At 38.5% G+C, this 23876-nt stretch overlaps 1 protein-coding gene across 11 annotated transcripts in view; it reads right to left on the reverse strand.

Moving 5' to 3' along the window:
- TLCD4 (TLC domain containing 4) overlaps window positions 1-23876 on the reverse strand; it is a 146575-nt gene that overhangs the window by 16120 nt on the left and 106579 nt on the right. For all 11 annotated transcript variants that reach the window (XM_004471707.5, XM_004471711.5, XM_058303147.2 and 8 more), the window contains one exon: window positions 10250-10323. In XM_004471707.5, coding sequence (XP_004471764.1) covers window positions 10250-10323 — 74 coding nt within the window. The remainder of the gene's footprint in view (window positions 1-10249; window positions 10324-23876) is intronic.

Here is a 23876-nt window from a genome sequence, read left to right on the forward strand (position 1 = left end):
CCCTATAGCTCGCAACAATTAGTTTTTGCATGTAGGTTTCAAAATGTGGTTTGTGGACCTCTTAGACATCTTCAGGAGGTCTGCAAGGCCAAAACTATTTTCAAAATAATATTAAAATGTTTTTCGTCTTTTTCATTGTGTTACATTGATGGTACAAAAGCAATGTACCGGGAAGCAGATTTGGCCCAATGGATTGGGCATCCACCTACCACATAGAAGGTCCAAGGTTCAAACTCAGGGCCTCCTGACCTGTGTGATGAGCTGGCCCATGCACAGTGCTGATGTGCGCAAGGAGTGCCATGCCACGCAGGGGTGTCCCCCCACGTAGGGGTGCCCCACGCACAGGGAGTGTGCCGCGTAAGTCACCCAGTGGGAAAAAAGTGCAGCCTGCCCAGGAATGGCGCCGCACGCACAGAGAGCTGACATAGCAAGATGATGCAACAAAATGCGACACAGACTCCGGGTGCCGCTGACAAGAACACAAGCGGACACAGAACACACAGCGAATGGACACAGAAAGCAGACAACTTGGGGCAGGGAAGGGGAGAGAAATAAATAAAAAATAAATCTTAAAAAAAAAAAACAGCAATGTACCATCATTGTGTTGGAGTCTTAACACAAATCAAGACAATGGCAACACATGGTACTAGTTTTAAGAGCTAGTCACAAGTATGTCCTTATAACAGTTAATGGCATGTAGGCAAGAAAGAGGTTATCACCAATATATTATTTTTTACAGAATAAGCCTGATGTTTAGGTATAAATCAGTAGTGGAAATTTAATTGAAACCCAGGTATCTAAACTTTATTTCAGTCCTCTTTTACTTATCACCCACTACACACTTTCCATGTGCCTTCTTAAATTATGCAAAGCTCTAAAATGAAGAGAACATAAAAATTCCACAACTACAAAGAATACAGTTAACCTATAAAAAACTTTGAGATCAAGTAGTTGTGCTCAATTTTGTTATAATCTCCTCACCGCTCCCATAACACCACTTCTCCTACTCCTATTCCAACCCCACTTCTCACTGCCTAATTTACAAAAGACTCAAAGCTTTTAAAGGAATACTATAACTTTTTTTTACAATAAAATTAAAGAAAAAATTAAACTATCTTGAATTTCATGATTTCTCAAAAAGTGTTTCAAGCAAAAACAAAGTGAGGTTCCTGTATCAAAGTAACCTCCCTCCTGCTTCAAAAGTTTCATAATCACAATCATTTTCAACAGTTAGACTTTGCTAAAGCTTAACTGATCACCTCTTAGGAGCCATGGTTACCATGTACCAGACAATGTGTAAATGTTGGACCAGCAACATTTAACAAAATATAGCCCTTGGTGACATAATGAAATGCAGAGATAAACAGGAAAGAGAACAAAAGGAGAACTTTACAATAAAATATATTAATCATAATGTTTATATCATTATATAAACATCCATTTCTATCATGGAGTCAAAGGAGAGGGACACGACCATTCTGGAAAGGAATGGGGTTTAATGATAGAAATGATCTGTGAGTAAGGAGATAGAAGGATGTGCCAGCAGATGGACAAGTTGATTTGAGAAGAGAGTATGAGGAAGAATGTGGCAGAAGGAGATAAGAAAGCTCTACTTGGAGAGCTTTCTGTGTTCCATTAAAGAGCTCAGATCTCATCTTGTAAGCAGTGGGAGCCATGGAGAGAGATTTCAACTAGGGGACCCATATGTTCACTTCTGTTTGTTAGGCAGATCACTGAGGAAGAAAATATAGAAGAGCTTTGAAAGGTAAATGAAACAGGAGACAGGTAGATGGTCTACAAGAGGAATCAGCAAACCTTTTCTGTAAAGGGCCAGATAGTAAATATTAAAATAGTATAGCTCTGCAGGTCATAGGAGCTCTGTCTCAACTACTCACTCTGCCACCATGGTGGGAAAGCAGTCATGGTAAACATGAGTGTGGCTGTGCTCCAATAAAACTTTATTTAGACACAGAAAGCAGGCAGGACTTGGCCTGAGGGCTATAATTTGCCAACCCCTGGTTTAAAGCAGCACTATTCAAGAGGACTTTCTGTGATAATGAAAATGTTCTATAGATGCACTGTCCAATTTGGTAGCACTAGCAAAAGTGGGCTATGAAACACCTGAAACATTTCAGTGAGACTGAGAAAATGAAATTTTAATTTAATTTAAACTTTAATGTAAATAGCTACATATGGCTTGTGGCTGCTGTCTTGGACAATGCAGGGTTAGAGGCTGGTACTGCTACCCAGGCAAGAGATGATGAATGACAGCACTGATGGTAGAGACGGAGTGCAGGTGGCAAAGGCAAGAAATATTTAGGAGGTGATATGGTAGGACCAAGTGATGGACCAAATACAGGTGAGGGAGAAAGAGCAAAAAATGATTCCCAGGTGCCAGTAGGGGTAACTGAGCTGGCAACTGGTCTACACACTGAACAAGAGAATACAAAAAGAGGATACAGAAGGAAATTATGTTCCATTCTCTTTTAGACACATTGAATTTGATGTGCCACCTGAGAGGAGAAAACACTTGACTATACTACTAAGAGGTAGGTAATATTAATAGGCGCTTTGTTTTCTCTACAACAACTGTGGTACAAGAATGGTAAGTAATTTGCATGACATCACAGCAAGTAAGTGGCACAGTTAATTCAAATTCGAGTGTATCTGATTCCAAAACTCAATCATAGTCCATTCCACCAAGATCAGCTGAAATGTTGAGGTGGAAGAACTCATCCAGGGAGAAAGTATACAGAAGATTTCAGCATGCCCAAAAGAGAGGCCTAGGCAACACAGCGTTGGAGGAATTATCTCTTATGAAGATTGAGGGGATAGCAAAGTAAAAATGGAGAACCAGGCAAGTGTAATGTCATGAAAGCAAAGGGAGTACAGCTTTAGAAGAGTGGGATCAACAATCTTAAGTCTGCTGAAAGATAAAATGAGATAGGCACCAAGGAGAGTTTATTGGATTTTGAAAGTGGAAGTTGCTGGTGCATTTAATGAAAGCAATTCCAGCAAAAGGACAGAAGGGAAGCCCAAATGTAATGGGTTGAAGGGCAAACGGGATATAACAAAACAGAGAAAGCAAATGTAAACTATGTACTTCTAGTGTTTACTAGGTTTAAGCATATTGAACATAAACTAGAGTTTGCTCTGGTTGAATGTATACTGAATAACAAACACTATGCCGGGTGCTTTATATACATAATCTCATTTGATCTTCACAACAATCTGTAAAATCTATAGGTACCAACAGCACTGCTTTACAGGCAAACTGAGGCTCGGGGCAGGGGGGAGGTGTTTAAATAATTTTCCACTCACACACAATGATTAATAGGAGAGCTTGGAACTGAATCCAAGTCTTTTGACTTCAAAGAATATGCTCCTTCCTCTATACTTTAAACATTATCAGAGTCTTTGGGGATTGCAGAAGAATTGTTTTTTAAAATGAAAAAAAATGACCTCATGCCCTGAACTGATTATCTTCTCAAAGAAATAAGATGATGATATACGAAACAATGACAAACAAAATAAGACAGTATATACATACTTGGGGAAAAAAGGGTTAAGCAGCAGATCTGAAAGTAGCTCTCTCCTTTTTTGCAGTGGAAGGACCACCCCCTTGGCAAGAAAGAAAAGATGAAATCCAGGCTAATCTCCTGGTAAACATAGGAGTGAAACACCTCCTGATAGATTAATGGTATTTGTAGCAGGAACATCTATGGAATGATTTTATAAAGATATACTGGTCTAGGATGATTAATGCTAAACAAACTTGGATTGTATGGGTTTATGGGGTCTGAGCCCCTGGAGAATGTCACATAAGCTATGTAACTATATAAGTATGAAATGGAGATATTTCATAGCCAAGAGAGCTGCTTCTATGTCAGTGGTGTGAACTAAGCACACCATTTAGAGACATCATAGGTAATCTTGTTCCAGAGGATGCCCAAAGCAAAAAACACTAGGAAGCCATGTTGATGGCCCTAAACTTCTCCTGCTTTGCCTGTGACTCATGATTATCTGTATCCTTGAAATTATTAGTAAAGCTTGATATAGATTAAACTTTCTGAACATGTGAGTCTGATTTGACACTTCCAATCAAAATCATGAAAGGCTACATGCCATGGAGGCCTTCCTAGGATTTGGGATTTTGAGCTAAAACTTGAAAGACAGGTAACTTTTTCAAAGACTGTGAGGAAATGGAGGTTATAAATAAAGGAAGAAAAGTAAGGCCAATCCCTGGGTGCATGGGTTAATAAAGGTCCAAGCCTGACTCTATTGAGTAAGGAATAATAAGGCTAGAGACAGAGAGTGGAAGCTCATGACTGAAACTCAGAACTTAGAGAAAAGAGTCTAAGCAGGATGCAATTTTTAGTAAGATAATAAGGTATTGAAGGTGGAATATAAGAACTATTACTCTGGTAGTGTGGCAGTTTGATATTATTTATGAATTAAAAAACAGAGATAGATTATATTTGTAAACTGGTCTGTTCCTCTGGGTGTGATAACCCTTTGATTGTATTAAATTCAGAGGTTTTACTTTTACTTTATTGAATCAATATCAGGGCTTTGATTCAACCATGTCATTAGGCTGTGCAAGGTTGAGTCCCAGCCCCCTCGGTGGAATAATAAAACAGACTCTCGCATGGAAGGAGATACACAGGAGAACACAGAAAAACACACGGCAGAGGAGAGAACCTTCTTTTGAAACTGGAGCTCCAGAGAGAGATGAGATATTCACCTGATAGTTTACAGCTGACATTGTGACGAGAACTGAGCAGATGAGCCAGGAAACAAACAAGCCCCAGGAAGAGAGACAAGCCCTCCAGCTTACAGCTGAGACTAGAAGAAGCTGGGCCCACAGAGCCTTAAAGGAAGAGGAAGGCTGAACCCTTGCAGACATTGCCCACAATCTTGCTTTGACATGTGGCAACAGACTTTGGGTGAGGAAATACTACTTATGGTACCTTGAATTGTACTCTTTAGGGCCTTGTGATTGTAAGCTTCTATCCCAAATAAATATCCTTTATATAAGCCAACAGATTTCTGGTACTTTGTATCAGCACCCGTTTGGCTGAGACAGTAAATCTGGAATTAGGTCAGTTAGAAAGTTACTGTAGGGAAGCAGACTTGGCCCAATGGATAGGGTGTCTGCCTACCACATGGTAGGTCCACGGTTCAAACCCCGGGCCTCCTTGACCCTTGTGGAGTTGGCCCATATGCACAAGGAGGGCCGTGCCACGCAGGGGTGTCCCCTGTGTAGGGGAGCCCCATGCACAAGGAGTGCGCCTGTAAGGAGAGCCGCCCAGCGCGAAAGAAAGTGCAGCCTGCCCAAGAATGGCGCCTCACACGTGGAGAACAGACATAGCAAGATGACGCAACAAAAAGAAACACAGATTCCTGGTGCAGCTGATAAGGATAGAAGCGGTCACAGAAGAACACAGTGAATGGACACAGAAAGCAGACAACTGGCAGGGAGGGGGAGGGGGAAGGGGGATAAATAAATAAATAAATCTTAAAAAAAAAAGTTATTATAGAAATAAAACCATGAAGACCCTGAAGGCCCTAAATTAGGACCATGGCAGTAGATATGGAAAAAAAAGTTAGCTAACATTTCATGGAAAAAGAAAAAAAAATCCCCACACCCTGTTAAATTACAAGATAAGAGGAGTAAAGGATAACAATACCTCCATTGTCAAAAATGATCAACTACCTCCTTCTAGGATATGGAGCTAAATTTACTCCTACCCACACAGCCCCTTGAGGGTGGGCCAAACTTCAGAACTTGCTTCCAAAGTATGGAGCATAGAAAGGGAAAGCTTTGCAGTGGAGAAATCTGGCAAAACTACCTTTAATCAAGTGATAAAGGTGGACATTATCAGTAATGTCAAGTGAATGTCACCTTCTGATAAGACAAGGAGAGTACTTCATCTCCATGGGATACATTTCCCGAATTTATAACCTCTTCCTAGTCATAAGAAGATTATCAGACAAGCCCAGATTGGGGGGCATTCTATAGGATCTCCGACCAGTACTACTTAACACTGTCAAGGTCAAGAAAATCAGGAAAGACTAAGAAACAGTCACAGACCAAAGGAAACTGAAGAGACACAACAACTAAATGCAAAGTGGCACACTGGATTGGATCCTGGAACAGAAAATGATAGTAATGGAAAAAATGATGGAATCTAATAAACACTGGAGTTAGTTAACAGAAACATACCAATGCTGTTTTCTTAGTTGTGATAAATGTACCATGGTAATGTGGGATGTGTTAACATCCTATGTTGTTAAATAAAGGAAACCAGGGGAGGGGTATATGGGAACTCCCTGAATGATCAGTATATCTTTTCTGTATATTTAAAATAAAAAGATATTTTTTTAAAAATGTGTGACTTAATGTTGATCAGAATTTGGGAACAGGAGGAAGATGAATTCAGGAATATGAACTAGTCCCAGAATGAACCCAAAAGGTGTTTGTTCTTCTCCATGAAGAACCATACTGAATCCAAAGATTCCATGAATGCAATTCATCTTGCAGTCTACATCCTTGGAAGAGGTATAATAAAACATACCATGCTGCACAGATTGCTGGATTCATAAGCTAGCACCACCATTTACTAGCTAGGGAACCTTGCATAAGTTACTTTAAACTTTCCAAGCCTTTGTTTCCTTAATTATGGTAATAATGATTCATATCATGTATTTCCAATTTTAATATAGTAGCTTTAGGATCATTGTGGTGGTTTGGACTGTACGTACCCTACAAAACCATGTTCTTTTATTTTATTCATTCCTGTGGATGTGCACCCATTGTAAGACCTTTTGATGAGGCTCTTTCAGTTAAGGTGTGGCCCACCTCATTCAGGATGGGTCTTGTTTCCATTAATGGAGTCCTTTATAAACAGAATGAATATATATGTAGAAAAGCCCAGAAGCAAGAAGCTGAAATTACAAACCCCAGAAGAGAAGGAAAAAGGGAGAGACTAGTAGACACTACCATGTGCCTTGTCATGTGGCAGAGGAACCAAGAATCTCCAGCACCCAGTCGTTGCGAAGAAAGCATAGCCCTGATGATGCCTTGACTTGGACATTTTCTTGACCTCAAACTGGAAGCTAATAAATAAAATTCCCATTGTTTAAGAACTTACATAATTAATATAAATGCAATGGCCACCAGAGGTTCTAAGGGGAGGGAGAGGGAAGAATAGGTGTAACATGGGGTATTTTGGGGACATTAGAATTGTCCTACATGACATTGCATTGATGGATACAGTATTATACATTTTGTCAAAACCTATAGGGAAGAGGGTGTAGCTCAAGCAATTGGGTACCCTCCTACCATATGGAAGGTCCTGGATTCAGTTCCTAGTGCCTCTAAAGAAGATGAGCAAAACAGTGAGTTGACCTGACAGGCTGGCATGGCAAACTGATGCAACAAGATGATGCAGCAAGATGATGCAACAAGGAAACACAATGAGAGACACAACAAGCAGGGAGTGGAGGTAACTCAAGTGATTGGGTGCCTCCCTCCAACATGGGAGGTCCTGGGTTTGGTTCCCAGTGCCTCGTAAAGAGAGGATAAAGCAAATATAGAGAGCATACAAAAAAAAAAAAAAAAAAACACAGAGAGCAGACAGCAAGCATAAACATCTGGGAGAGGGGGTAGAAATAAATAAAAATAAATCTTTAAAAAAAAAACATAAAATTTTGTGGTGCAAAGTGTAAACTATAATGTGAACTATAGACCAAAGTTAGTAGCAATGCTTCAATATGTGTTCATCAATTGTAACAAATGTACCACACTAATGACAGATGTTATTAATGGGGGAAAGTATGGGAAGGGGAGGAGGTAGGGTTATGGGAATCCCATATACATTTTTTAAAGATTTATTTCTTTCTCCCCACCTCATTGTTTGCACTTGCTGTCTACTCATCTTCTTTTTTTTAGGAGGCACTGGGAACCTAATCTGGGGCCTCCCATGTGGGAGGGACATGCATAATTTCTTGAGCCACCTCCACTCCCTGTTTGTTGTGTCTCTCACTGTTTCCTTGCTGTGTCTCTTGGTTGCATCATCTCACTGTGTCAGTCATCCTGTTGCATCAACTTGCATTACCAGCCTGTTGTGTCAGCTCAGTATCTCACTCATCTTCTTTAGGAGGCACCAGGAAATGAACCCAGGACCTCCCATGTGGTAGAAAGGAGCTCAGTTGCTTGAGCCACATTCACTTCCAGAATCCCCTACATTTTTAATGTAAGGTTTATGTATTCTAAAGCCTTAAAAATAAAAAAAAAAATATTAAAAAAAAAATTCCCATTGTTTAATCCAACTCAATTCATGGACTCTGCTTTCAGCAGCCTAGGAAACCAAAACTGATTTTGGTAACAGAAATGTTTGGTACTGCAAATACCAAAAATGTAGAAATGGCTCTGGAATTGGGAAGTAGAGGCTGTAAGAAATTGTCAAGCGCTTGACAGAAACGGTCTAGATTGCTTTGAAGAGGCTGTAGAAATATGGATACTAAAGGTACTTCTGATGAGGTCTTAGAATAAATGATGATTACGTTATTGGAACCTGGAAGAAAGGCAATCCTTCTTTTAAAGGAGTAAACAATTAGCAAAATTGAGTTCTGATATTGGATGAAAGGCAGATTTTAAATGCACTAAGTTTGGATATTTAGATGAAGGGATTTCCAAGCTAAATGTGAAAAGTGCAGCCTGGTTTTTCCTTGAAGCTTATAGTAAAATGCTGAGAACTAAACTCCTGGGCACAAGAAATCAGAAATTGATGGTTTTGAAAATTCAGAGCTTCTGGAAAGTGTGTCCCCAGAGAATAGTGCTCCATGTGAGGGATTTACTGAACATGGATCCAGTCACCCATTTCAGTGCAAGTCAGGATTGGAGATGCTGTTATCCAGGGAGGATCTGTGAAAAGTCTTACTTTTTGAGGGTTTAGACCTCTCTGTACTACATGCAAAAGCAACAAGTGTTTTGTGAGATATGTATGAAGGGAACCACTGCCAGCCTGTACTAAAAGGAATGGAAAAGGTACGGATTGAAGGAAAAATCACTTCAAGGGTAGAACCATAGAAGCTAAGGTCTGGACTGAACTCATCTTCTTAAGCCAAGAGAGCAGGCCAACCCGTGTGTATGAAAACGGTGAGTCTGCCCTGGAGCTTGGTGAGGGCAGGCGTTCTACACTGTTGTTTAAGAAGAGTGCTACCACCCCTGTTTTCTCAAAGTGTTGAGCCTATTCCCCAGGTATTGTAGAAGAGTCTGGGTGTTACCCCAATGCTTAAAGATGTTGGATCTTCACCTAGTGTTCGGAGAGAGCATAGGAAAGGGTGGGAAGGGTGTGAAGGGTGGAGCTGCTATTCCATCAGGCCTGGAGGACAAAACATTGTTTCATAGATAACTCTCAGACCTTGAAATCTAATGGAGTATGCCCTACAGGGTTTCCTTCCGATTTCTCCCGGTGGGAATGGGAATATTTATCTTACAACTGTCCCTCCTTTGTATACTGTAAGCAGATAACTTGTTCTCTAGGTTTCACAGATCCACAGACAGAGGAACTGTGTCCCACATAGAACAAAACTGGTTTTGATGAGACTTTGTATTAAGCATTGTTTCTGAAATGACTTAAGGCTTTTAGGATATTTTGATGGGATAAATGTATTTTGCATATGGAAAGAACATGTCTTTTTGGGGTCCAGAGGGTAGAGTGTGGTAGTTTGGAACTGTATATATCCCAGAAAATAATGTTCTTAAGTCTTATCCATTCCTGTGGGTGTGAACCCATTGTAAGAGGGGCCTTTCCGTGAGGCAACCTTAGTTAAGGTGTGACCCACCTCATTCATGACCCGTGCTATTCCTTTTACTGGAGTCCTTTATAAACAGAATGAATACAGAGAGAAAGAAAAAAAAAGGCATGTTAGCAAGAAGGTACAGCAACAAAACCCCGAAGAGAAGGGAGAGACCAGAAGATGCCGCTATGTGCCTTGCCATATGGCAGAGAAGCCAAGAATCTTTAGCAGCGGGTATTTGGGAAGAAAGCATAGCCTTGATGATGCCTTGATTTGGATATTTTCTTGACTTCAAACAGTAAGAAAATAAATTCACAGTGTTTACATAAATTCATTTCATGGTATCTGCTTTCAGCATCTTAGAAAACGAAAATAGTCATAGAAAAAAAATCCCCAAACTAAAAATTAACACAACTTTAAAATAATGATATCAAGAACCTACCGCTGATTCACAAAAGGGCTGGAAAGCTCTGCAAGCAGGCGAAAATTCCCCAAATAGGCCAGCATTCCACCTCTCTGGATAATAAACATAAAGCACAATGTCAGGGATAATGCTCATATCAAAATTTCCAAATATTGAAGAAACAATCACTTCTCAGCATAAAATAACAACCTAAATATCAAAACAGACCAAGAAGGTTTCAATCTTCTACTGCCAAACTGATTTTCCTCATTATGAAAATTTAGAAATGTCCTGGGAATTCTACAGTATTTTTAAAAGATGGCTTATTATACACAATGCTCACTTATGAAAATAGATGCAGCAGATTGAGTTATGTAACCCAGAAATAAATATATTCTTAATCTTAAGCCATTCCTGTGGGTATGAACCATTTTAAGTAGGACCTTTTGAAGTTATAATTTTGAGTTAAGGTGTGGGCAACTGAATCAGGATGGGTCTTAATCTTATTATTGAAGTCCTTATAGAGAAGGCCACAAGGAGAAAGCCTCAGGAAGAAGCTGGAAGACAGAGGAACCTGGAGGAGAAAGGATAAGATATCGCTATGTGCATTTTTTGCCATGTGACAGAAAAACCAAAGACCAAGGGTCACAAGCAGCCAGCCCAGAGCTCCAAATCTTCAGAGAGAACACAGTATCTTGCTAAAACCCTAATTCTGGACTTCTCCTAGCATAAAAAATGTCAGCCAATAAATTCCCATTGCTTAAGCAGCCTATTGTAAGGTATTTATTATACCAGTAGGGAAACTAAAATAGAAGTTTCGAACAGTTTTCTTAAATTGAAATAATGAATTTTGTAAATAACCATTAGTAATTGCATTCTCAAATTGCTATAGAAAAAATGATCAGAATGTATTGTGGGTTTCAGAAATGTTGAGGAATTTTATGGCAATTAAACACCTAACAGAAACTCATTATTATATCCATTATTAAAGAGAACTCTCAAGATGTACTTAACATCCTAAAAATCAAATAAAATCTTGTGAGGATATTGATATTTGCCATATATAACAACACATGCCAGATCTTAGCCATCATATTTGACCTGAAAGTATAATTGTTAATCAGTAATTCCTAGAGCTAAAATACATATCTTTGGGAACATTCGGAATTGAGAAACATAATACCTAATACACTTTACCAATTTAATCATAGGAAATGAACAGCTGAGTTAATAATTAGAAAGAAAACCAAAAGTATATATACCAACATTCTTATTTAAAATAATTTAAAAATTGCTTGCTATTAGGTAAATGGTGTACCTCCAACACTTCCAAATGAATCAGAAGTATGATTACACAACAAAAGAAATATTCCTACTCCTAAAATATTAGGCATGGATGCAACCTCAGAGACCATTTTTCAGCCAGTTATGTTATACTGTCTTCCAAGCAAGAACATTATAAAGCCAGAAAAAGAAATATGAATTAACTTTTTCTTAGATTTTCAGTAATACTCCTTATGTATTATTTTAGGGATTAAAAATTCACAGAACTGCATTATAAGAATTAGCTTTTCAAAGGTTAATCCAAAACTTTTTATAATTTTTAAATTGCTGCATTTAGTGAATCAGGAATATGTAATGAAGAAGGGAGGAGGGTCAGCCAAATACACAAAATGGAAGGCAAAATGAGCCCTGTGCACAGTGGGGTGACCCACTCTTTAGAGATCCAACCAGAACAAAGTCATACCAGAAGAGGATGATAATACTACTAAAAAATGATAGCTAATTAGCATATGTTATTACTTGAGCATAGAAACATGAAGATGTTAATTAGAAATTCTGTATTACTCTGCATTATTTACTTTCTATTACATAAATACTACTATTTAAACAAAATAATTGGCCTAGTTAACAGAGGCAAGTAGTAGTAATTAACAGGACAAGCTAAATAATACTGTATAAGAAAAATAAAACAATTATCTTTAAAATATTTCCTCTGTCATCTTTTTGTTTACTTTTTATTTTGAAATAATTTCACATGCATAGTACAGTTACAAAAATAATTTTAAAAACCCATATACAGGGAAGCAGATGTGGCTCAAGTGATAGGGCTTCTGCGTACCATATGGGAGGACCCGGGTTCTATCCCTGGGGCCTCCTGGGGAAAAAGAAGAAGAGAAAGCATGCCCGTGCGGTGAGCCAGTGCCTGTGGGGTGAGCCAGTACCCACGTGGTGAGCCAAGTGCCCACGCAGTGAGCCGAGTACCCCTGTGGTGAGCTGAGTGCCCATGTGAGTGCCCACGTGGCAAACCAAGTGCCCACACAGTGAGCTAGTGCCAGTGCAAGTGAGTCACACAGCAAGATAATGACACAACAAAAGAGAGATGAAGGGGAGAGTCAAGGTGAAGTGCAGCAGAAACCAGGAACTGAGGTGGCACAATTGACAGGGAACCTCCCTCCACATCAGAGGTCCCCAGGATCAAATCCTGATGAATCCTAGAGGAGAAAAAATGAGAAGACAAAAAAAAAAAAAAAAAAAGAAAAGAAATAGATACTAGAAGATCACACAGTGAATGGACACAGACAGCAAAAACAGCAGGGGAGGGGGAGGGGAGGAGAAGGGGAAACATATAAATCTTTTTTTTCCATTCTTTTTTAAAATTTTCTTTTTTTAAAAGATACATAGATCACAAAAAATGTTACATTAAAAAATATAAGAGGTTCCCATATACCCCACCCCACCCCCGCTCCCCCCACATCAACAACCTCTTTCATCATTGTGGCACATTCATTGCATTTGGTGAATACATTTTGGAGCACTGCTGCACCGCGTGGATTATAGTTTATATTGTAGTTTACACTCTCCCCTAGTACATTCAGTGGGTTATGTCAGGATATATAATGTCCAGTATCTGTGCCTGCAATATCATTTAGGACAATTCCAAGTCCCAAAAATGCCCCACATCACATCTCTTCTTCCCTCTCCCTGCTCTCAGCAACTCCCATGGTCACTGTCTCCACATCAATGCTACAATTTCTTCCATTGCTAGAATCACAATAATTCTATTGTAGAATACCAGTAAGTCCACTCTAATCTATATTTTATTCCTCCATCCCATGGACCATCGATTGTGATGTCCACTCCACCTCTAAATCGAGAGGGGGTTTAGATCTCACACGGCTGATGGACGTGATTCTCCTGCTTGCAGTTGTAGGCACTCTCGGTTCCCTGGTGTGGTGGTTGACCATCTTCACCTCCCTGTTAGCTGGCCTGAGTTAGTCCAACGAACCAGTGAGTAGGTGTTGCAAGTCTACTGAGGCTCAGGGCCCAGCTGGCACATGTCCAATCCAGAGATTCAAGTCTCCTGAGTATACACCAACCCCTGTGCCAACTACAGGTTCAGTAAAAGTGAACATACAGAGAACACACATACCTCCTGCCCCAGATACCCAGATCCACCAATTTGAATACTTAGCCATATTTTCTGTCTTTCTTTTCCTTTTTTTCTTTTCTTTCTCCTCCCTTCTTCCCTCCCTTCCTTCCTCTCTCTTCTTAACATTTCAGTGTAGGTTGCATACATCATGCTCCTTGAAAACCTACTATTGCCATGTATATTTCTTAAGAACAAAGATATTTACATATGTAACTACCCTAAGTAAAGTTATCCAAGTCAAAAATTTATTATTGATATAAAGGTTATAGCCTATATTCCAATCTTTTCTTATGTCCCAGTAATGTCTCTATGGCCTTTCTCCTTGCTAGATCCCATCCATGATCATGTATTGCATTTAATTGTCATTTTCTCTTTATTTGAGCTTGTTTTTTAATTGTGGGAACATAATATACAACATAAAACTTTCCTGTCTCAATCACTCCTAAGCACACCATTCAATGGGATTCATCACACTCACAATATTACAGTACCTTTACCACCATTTATTACTAAAACTTTCCCATCTCATAAACAACACTTTTTTGTCATCTTATAAACAAATATTTTATACCCACCTTGCATTAACTACCCAAGTCCCCTGCCCTTCACCCCTGGCAATCTATACCCTAATTTCTATAGTTACCATGAGGCTTAAGTTTAGCATCCTAAATCTATGACCATCTCATTTATTTTGATACCAATTTAACCTCAACAATATACACAAACTATGTTCCTATACCCCCTGTTACTCCACCTTTATGTAGTTCTTGTCACAAATTGCATGTTTATACATCAGTCTCAAACCACTGGTTTATCATTACATTTTATGCATTTGCCTTTTAGATGCTGTAGGAACTAAAAAGTGAAGTTAAAAACCAGAAATAAAATACTGGCACTTATATTTACCCATATCATTACCCTCACTAGAAATCTTTAGTTCTTCATACAGAGCTTTGATCTATTGTATATTGTTCTTTCCTTTCAACCTGCAGAATCCTCTTTAGCATCTCCTGTAGGACTGGTATAGTGGTAACAAACTCCCTCAGCTTTTGTTTACCTGAAAATGTCTATATCTCTCCATCTTTTTTTTTTTTTTTTTTTTGAGGTACCAGAGCCAGGGATTGAACCTGGGACCTCATATGTGGGAAGCTGGTGCCCAACCATTGAGCTACATTGGCTCTCCTGAGTCAGTCTTTTCATTTGTTTACTTGGTGTTTGTTTTTTTATTTTGTTTTTAGTGGGCACCAAGGACCAAACCTGACCTCCCATGTGGATAGCAGGCACTCAACTGCTTGAGCCACATCTGCTCCCCTGCTCCTCATTTTTTGAAGGACAGTTTTCCTGGATGTAGAATACTTGGTTGGCTATCAGTTTTGCTGGATGTAGAATGCTTGGTTGGCTACCAGTACTTTAAATATGTTTTTCCATGGCATTCTGTCTCCATGCTTTCCAATGAGAAAATGGCACTTAATCTTCCTGAGGCTCCCTTATATATGACAAGTTGCTTCTCTCTTGTGGTTTTCAGAATTCTCTATCTTTGGCATTTGACAATTTGATTATAATATCCCACAGTATGGGTCTATTTGGGTTTATACCATTTGAAGTTCACTGAGTGTCCTGGATGTATATATCCATGTCTTTCATTAAACTTGGGAAGTTTTCAGCCATTATTTATTTGAATATTCTCAATGCCTCTTTTGCTCTTCCTTCTCCTCTGGGACTTCCACAGTGTATATATTGGGACACTTGATGGTGACCCACAGGATCTTCAGGACTCTTTTCAATTTTCTTCATTCTTTCTTATTTCTGTTCCACAAACGGAATGATTTCAAATATCCCATCTTCAAGTTCTCTGATTCTTTCATCTGTCAACTCCAGTCTCTGTCAAACTCCTCTAGAGAATTTTTTAAATCTCCGTTACTGTGGTCCTCAGCTCTGTTCGGGTCCTTTTCATAATATCCATTTCAAGATTGATATTCTCTTTGTGTTCTTCGATTTTTCCTCTTCTTTTTAGTTCTTTGTCCATGTTTTCCTTTAGTTCCTCATGCATATTTAGGGCCATTCTAGTAAAGTCTTTGTCTGGTATGTCCCAAGTATGGTCTTCCTCATATCTGATGTTTTCTAATTCTTTTATCATTTCCTTTGCCTGGGCCATCAATTCCTGTTTCTTTGTATGTTTTGTAATCTTTTGTTGAAACCTGGAAACTTTGAAATTTAATGTGTTATCACTGGAATTTAGACTGTGAAGTGTCTGTTCCTTAGGCTTGAATCCAGCTAATACCATGACAGATCTTTCCTTAAATGCCAGAAGCTGCACCAGTAGAAATTAGTTTACAGTTATCCAAAAAATGTTCATTCACTTTGTATCTACAGGCTTATTTTGGTAGACCAGCTGTTTGTCAACCAGGTCTTGCATCTATGAATTCATTATATGGGTCATCCATATCTAAAATTTTCATAATTTTTAAACACTCTGAAACACATTGGCTGTCATCCTAAGTAAAGCTTGTCTTTCTCAAGGAAATAGTTTTAAAGAGGTAATGTGAACTTCTGTAATAAAAATCTGATTTACAATAAGTTACAATTTTAGTAAAGAAACTGAAAGTCCTATTGGTGCTCAGCTGCAAAATGCTGCCATCCAGCAGCCACTGCCCTGGAGATTAACTTAGGGCTGCAGCTCCTGCCCGCTCCAGCGGGCCACCGCCTCATTACCATGAATCCAGTGAGCTGCCGCACTCCAGACTGGATTTATTTACTATTGCTTCTTGGCGATTGTTGTACTCTTCTGGGGATCTGTCATCTATGCATCAACAGTAGCTGCGCGAGGACAGCTACTGAAGGAATACCCAGACAAAATCTACCCAGTGAATGACAATTACTAATTCCTTTGCATTTAATTCAAGTCTTTACCTGATGCTTACCTCTCATCTGTTTGTATTTAAAAGCAAGAAACCGGTCTCAAAAAAACATATCAACATATCAACATAACAACTGAAGCAAGACAGTTCCATCCATCTGCTCCATGGGATCTAAGTAAGGCTCCTCTCAAGAGGAAGGAAAGTGGACATTACCATCCCCAAATCATCAAGATTGAGGAATGAGGGGAATGCATTAGGGACTAAAATAGACTTATTATTCTAGTAATGGAAGAACTTGTAACATTGATATAAAGACAGTGGTCACCAGAAGTTTTGAAAGGAAGGAGAGGGACAACTGAGTGTAGCATTGGGCATTTGGGGGACATTGGGATTGTTCTGTATGATACTGCAAAGACAGATACAAGCCATTATACATTTTGTCAAAACCTATAAAATTGTGAGGTGCTACAAACCATGTTTAGTAGCTGTGCTTTAGTAAGTGTCCATCAGTTGTAACAAATGTACCACACTAATAAAAGATGTTAATGGAGGAAGAAAGTGTGGAGGGGGTGGGGGTATATAGGAATCCCCTACATTCTTGATGTAACATTCATGTAATCTAAAGCTCCTTTAAAAACAAAGAGAAAAATAAAAGCAAAATCCCTAAAAAAAAAAAAAGTCCTATTTAACTTGGCTACCCTTTTCTGGTGACTTTTTCCCCAAGCTTAGAAGCAGTCTTTTTTTTTTTGAAGATTTATTTATTTATTTATTTCTCTCCCATTCTCTCCCCCCAGTTGTCTGCTCTCTGTGTCCATTCGCTGTGTGTTCTGCTGTGACTGCTTCTATCCTTATCAGTGGCACTGGGAATCTGTGTTTCTTTTTGTTGCATCATCTTGTTGTGTCAGCTCTCCATGTGTGCGGCGCCATTCTTGGGCAGGCTGCACTTTCTTTTGCGCTGGGCGGCTCTCCTTACAGGCGCACTCCTTGTGCGTGGGGCTCCCCTACGCGGGGGACACCCTTGCGTGGCACGGCACTCCTTGCATGCATCAGCACTGTGCATGGGCCAGCTCCACACGGGTCAAGGAGGCCCCGGGTTTGAACTGTGGACCTCCCATGTGGTAGGCGGATGCCCTATCCTTTGGGCCTAGTCTGCTTCCCTAGAAGCAGTCTTTATTCCAAAAAATGAACCTTTTTTCCCATTGTATAAGTTTTGGTTATGACCAAAAATAACACTGAATAACCTAGGTTCAGTCTGTTTATCCTTCTCTAGAGCTCTTATGGTTTCCTCAATGATCAATGAATAGTTTTAGAGAAACAGCATATAAACTTCTATTTTACTGTAATCCTTTTCTCCACTCTCATTCTCAATTTATTACTTTCCCCATACTTTGAAAATATGATTTTACGCAGGTAATTTTAACATCTTTTCTATGGCTAGCAACATGAGTGCCATGTTTATAAGGAGGTTATTTCCTTCCATTTCCATGCAGTAAAAATTTCATTAAGTGCTTTTGCATATTTTAAGGAAACTGAATGGTGACCAAAAACTTTCATTATGAAAGTTTCAGAATCAGAAGTTGGCAAATCCTATCCCTTTTCTACATATAAGAAACAAAACTATAAAACTTCTTAAGAAAAACATAGGGAAGCATCTTCAGGATTTTGTATTAGACAATGGTTTCTTAGATTTACACACAAAGCATAAGCAACAAAAGAAAAAAGTGATAAATGTGATCTCAGCAAAACTTAAAACTTTTGTGCATCAAAATACTTTGATCATCAAAGTAAAAAGACAACCTACATAATGGGAGAAAAATTTGGAAACCACATAGCTGATAAGGGTTTAATATCCAGACTATTAAAAAAATTCTACAGCTACAATAATAAAGATCCAAACAACCCATTAAAAAGTGGACAAAAGACTTGAATAGCTATTTCTAGAAAAAAAAAAGATACACAAATTGCCAAAAAGCACCTGAAAAGATATTCAGCATCACTAGCTATTAGGGAAATACAAATCAAAACCACAATGATATGCCATTTCATACCCACTAGAATGGCTACTGTTTAAAAAACAAACAGAAAATAAGTGTTGGAGAGGATGCAGAGAAATGGGAACACTCATTCATTGCTGATGGGAATGCAAAATGGTACAACCACTATAGAAGATAGTTCAGTAGTTCCTCAGAGAGTTAAGTATAGAATTACCATAAGACCCAGCAATACCATTTCTAGGTATATACCCAAAAGATTTGGAAGTAGGGACTCAAACAAATATTTGCACACCTATGTTGATGGCAGCACAATTAACAATTGCCAAAAGATGGACACAACCTGAGTATCCATCAACTGAAGAATGAATAAAATGTGGTATATACATAAAATGGAATATTATTCAGCTGTAAAAAGGAATGAAGTTCTGATACATGCCACAACATATATAAACCTTGAAGACTTCATATTGAGTGAAATAAGCCAGACACAAAAGGACAATAGTGTATGACATCACAGATAAGATATAACTAGAATAGGCAAACTCAGAGAGTCAGAATCTAGAATACATGTTACCAGGGGATGACGTAGGCACAGCGATTGAGGAGTTAGTGTTTAAATTGTGCAGGGATGATTGTAAAGTTTTAGTAAAGAATGGTGGTAATGGTAGCACAACAATGAGAATGTAATTAACAGCAGTGAATTATATGTGATTGTGGTTAAAAGCGGAAATTTTACATTATTTACATGTTATTAGAATAAAGTTTGGAAGAGAATAAAAAAGTTTTAAAGAATAAAAGAGGGAAGCGGATTTGGCCCAATGGATAGGGTGTCCACCTACCACATGGGAGGTCCCAAGGTTCAAACCCAGAGCCTTCTTGACCCATGTGGAGCTGGCCCATGCACAGTGCTGATGCGCGCAAGGAGTGCCGTGCCACACAGGGGTGTCCCCCATGTAGGGGAGCCCCACGCACAAGGAGTGCGCCTGTAAGGAGAGCTGCCCAGCATGAAAAAAGTACAGCTTGCCCAGGAATGGCGCCGCACACATGGAGAGCTGACACAGCAAGATGATGCAACAAAAAGAGATACAGTTTCCCACAGAAGAACACACAGCCAATGGACAGAGAGAGCAGACAACTGGAGCAGTGAGGGAAGGGGCAGTGAGAGAAATAAATACAAAATAAATCTTAAAAAAAAAAAAGAACAACGAAACAGTGAACCCTATCGTAAATTATGGACTATAGCTAATAGTACAATTACTTTTAAATGTGCTTTCATCAATTGTAACAAAAGTACTAATTCAAGGTTTTAATAATAGGGTGATTTATATGGGAACTCTATATTTCATGCACTATTTTTCTGTAAACCTACAACTTCTCTAAAAAAAAAAGCAACCACAACAAAATCATATCCCTTTCTAGCAGTGCTGTATACAAGTTACACAACACAATTAGAATGTGAGATCTTTTCATATTCTTGCCTAAGAAGTTTATAGACTGAAGGGAATTTATCAAAATTTACATTTGCATCGTCTGCAAAATATGCAGATAGATAAGAAAAATTTTGTTGGCATTTGAATAAGATATCAACAGTCCTGTTTTATGTTTTCTGTGGAAAGGGTGTGGGGCACCCTTTTTTTTTTGCCATAATTCAACACATACTTGATATACTGTAGAAAGCATGATCCTTGGTAAGAACTGACAATACTTTAAGAGGCCAACTCATCTCCCTTTGTTCCCCCAGTGGACATTTTAGGCGCAAAGTTTAAATTAAAAACTTAGCTTTATTCAGTTTTGTAGCACAATCAAGGGAAAATTACAATAATACATTTAGTTTGTTCAGTATACCTAAACTAATCCAGTGGCTATTTTCAACTGAGTATTAGTGTTTTTTTAAGAAATGAGAAATCTTTAAATTGATACAGATGTACTTGCCTGTTTCATCCCAAACTTGTAAGAGTCAGTCTCCTTATGTGCTTTCATATTACCTTCTCCATAATGAGACTTAACTCCTAAATTCTTTTCTGCATATTGTGCAGCATATCCTGTTTGGGTTATTTACCTTCCTAATCTAGTTTTATGTAGCTTTCCATCTGTCATTAGAATAACATAGTCATTTGGTCTTCTTTTTCAGTGATGTCTGGGTCATGCTAGTATTGGCAGTGTAACTGTCCTCATTTTCATTGTCTGACTTCTTCGAAAACACAGATACAATATTCAGTATTATGAATTAAGCTAGTACTATCCTGACAGAAATCACAACCTTTAATCCACAAGCACAGACAAACTGTTAACACTCAGTTACAATGCACTTACATAGCACATGAAGTCCTATCAATTCAGACTGATGGAACAATGGATGAGCCATTATTGTGAACTGCAAATCAAGGCTGCCAACAAAATCAGTGGTTAAGGGGGGAAAACAGCGAAGCAACTATAGAAGGCAGATAATCAATGTCATATCCATTTTACACTATTTTTTGGGCCATTAAATGTTTTGTACTTTTCTTACGAACCTTTGCATCCATTGCTGAAAACTGTGATTTTTTTCCATCTTGGGGAAGATTTTCCTAAGATGTGGGACTTTTGAGTGCTAAAGCCGGGACAGTCCTGGACAAAACAGGTGGGATACCTTACATGATATCTTTATTTAACAGTTTCTAATCAGTTAGTTCAAAGCATTAGACCGATGGTTCACCCTTGCTGTGTGTGCAACAGAAGTACCTGTTAAAGTAAATGTGATTCACTTCAGATTCTGTTTGTCTGAGTGGGGCATGGACATTGGTGTTTTTTTAAAAGGTTCTATTGTACCACCAGGGATGAGACACACTCTCAAACAACAGTAGTTACATTTGACTTTACATACAATGCGGCATTGCTTTAGGTGTGTGGGGTAGGAGAGGAGTTGTACTCACTCATGCACGCCAAGAAAAACTCACTGGTAGTCTGAGTACTAACACATATACCATCCTCCTCCGTGTTTTAGGACCAAAGCCTAAAATGGAAACAGTACAGAGCAAAGGACAAATAAGCCAAAATGACTGGTAAATGTGGCATTTGCAAGATCTCATACCCTGATTAATTTTCCAATTATGCCATTCCATCCTCCATGAACACCTTTTGCATGAGGTTTTCATATGGCCATAACGCCTGTTTTACACTACCAGTTGACTGATTATTCTCATTACGTAAAATGGAAGGAAAGATCACCTTAAGCATAAATCTCAGTGGTACCTAAAAGTGAACCATTTAAAGAGTGACCTCAACCCACACCTCTTTTTTATAATAAATATTATTATAATGAACTCTAAGGGGTGGGTGAAATTTTTCTTTTCTTTTTCCTTTGGTCAGTAGCATTTTTGTTGTTGTTGATGTTTATTAATTAGGGAAGTATCAGTTTACACAAAAATCATGCAGAAAATACAAAGTTTCCATAATCCTTGTAGTATTAATACCTTGCATTGGTGTGGTACATTTGTTACAATTGATGAAAGCACATTTTTTGTAATTGTTCTATTAACTGTAGTCCATGGTTTACTGTGTTGTGCAGTTCTTTGGATTTAAAAAAAATTTTTAATTCTAATAACAATATAAATAACATAAAATTTCCACCTTTTAACCACATTCAAATATATAATTCAGTGCTGTTAATTACATTCACAATGCTGTGCTCCATATCTACCATTCACTGCTAAAACTTTACAATCAACCCAAATAGAAACTTACAATTTGAGCACTAACTCCTCATTCCCTACCCCTACCTCATCCCTGATAATCTATATTCTAGACTCTGACTCTATGAGTTTGCTTATTCTATTCCATATCAGTGAGGTCATACACTATTTGTCTTTTTTCATCTGGCTTATTTCACTCAACATTTCTTCAATGTTCTTCCATGTTATGGCACATATCAGAGCTTCATTCCTTTTTTACAGCTGAATAATATTCCATTATATGTATAAACCACATTTTATTTACCTCTTCACTGGTTGATGGACACTTAAGTTGCTTCTGTCTTTTGGCAACTGTGAATAATGCTGCTATCAACAAGGGTGTGCAAATATCCTACTTTCAACTCTTTCGGGTATATAACTAGAAATGGGATGCCAGGTCATGTGGTAATTCTATACTTTCTGAGGAATTGCCAAACTTTCTTCCACAATGACAGCACTATTTTATATTCCCATAATGAATGAGTTTTAACATTTCTCCACATGGTCTCTAATACTTGTAATTTTCCGTTTTTTTAAACAGTGGATGTGAAGTAACATCTCATTGTGGTTTTGATTTGCATTTCCCTAATGGCTAATGATATGGAGCATCTTTTCATATGCTTTTTGGCCATTTGTATATCTTCTTTGGAGAAATGTCTATTCAAGTCTTTTGCCCATTTTTTAATTGGGTTGCTTGTCTTTTTGTTGTTTTTTTAAAGATTTTATTTATTTATTTAATTCCCCACCCTCCCCTGGTTGTCTGTTCTTTGTGTCTGTTTGCTGCGTCTTGTTTCTTTGTCCGCTTCTGTTGTCGTCAGCGGAAAGTGTGGGCGGCGCCATTCCTGGGCAGGCTGCACTTTCTTTCACGCTGGGCAGCTCTCCTTATGGGCAAACTCCTTGCGCATGGGGCTCCCCTATGCGGGGGACACCCCTGCATGGTAGGGCACTCCTTGCGCGTATCAGCACTGCGCATGGGCCAGCTCCACACAAGTCAAGGAGGCCCGGGGTTTGAACCACGGACCTCCCATGTGGTAGACGGACGCCCTAACCACTGGGCCAAGTCCGTTTCCCTGTCTTTTCGTTGTTGAGTTGAAAGATTTCATTGTATATTTTAGATATTAACCCTTATCATATATTTGGTTTCAAAATATTTTCTCCTCATTTGTAGGTTACCATTTGGCTTTCATGCTAAAGTCCTTTTGATGCACAAAAGTTTTCAATTTTGATGAAGTCCCATTTAACCATTTGTTTCTTGTTGCTTGTGCTTTAGATATAAAATCTGAGAAACTACTATATAATGCAAGGTCCTGAAGATGCTTCCCTAAGTTTTGGCTTACTTAAAAGTCTTTTTTATCTGAGATTAATATTGCTACCCCAACTCTCTTTTTGGTTACTATTTACATTGTATATATATATATATATTTCATTCTTTAATTGTCAACCTATTTATGTCTTTGAATTTAAGGTGAGTCTCTTTTAAGCAGCATATAGTTGGGTCATGTTTTTTTATCCATTCTGCCCAAATATGCATTTTGAGGGGCAAATTTATTTTATTTACATTTAAAATTGCTACTGATAATCCAGTACTCATTTTGCTATTTAGTGTTTGTAAATCTTATATCTTTTTTGTCCCTCAATTCTTCTGTTAATGTCTACTTTCATATTTATTTG

Source organism: Dasypus novemcinctus, chromosome 9 (genome assembly GCF_030445035.2).
Source record: "Dasypus novemcinctus isolate mDasNov1 chromosome 9, mDasNov1.1.hap2, whole genome shotgun sequence".
Taxonomy (NCBI): domain Eukaryota; kingdom Metazoa; phylum Chordata; class Mammalia; order Cingulata; family Dasypodidae; genus Dasypus; species Dasypus novemcinctus.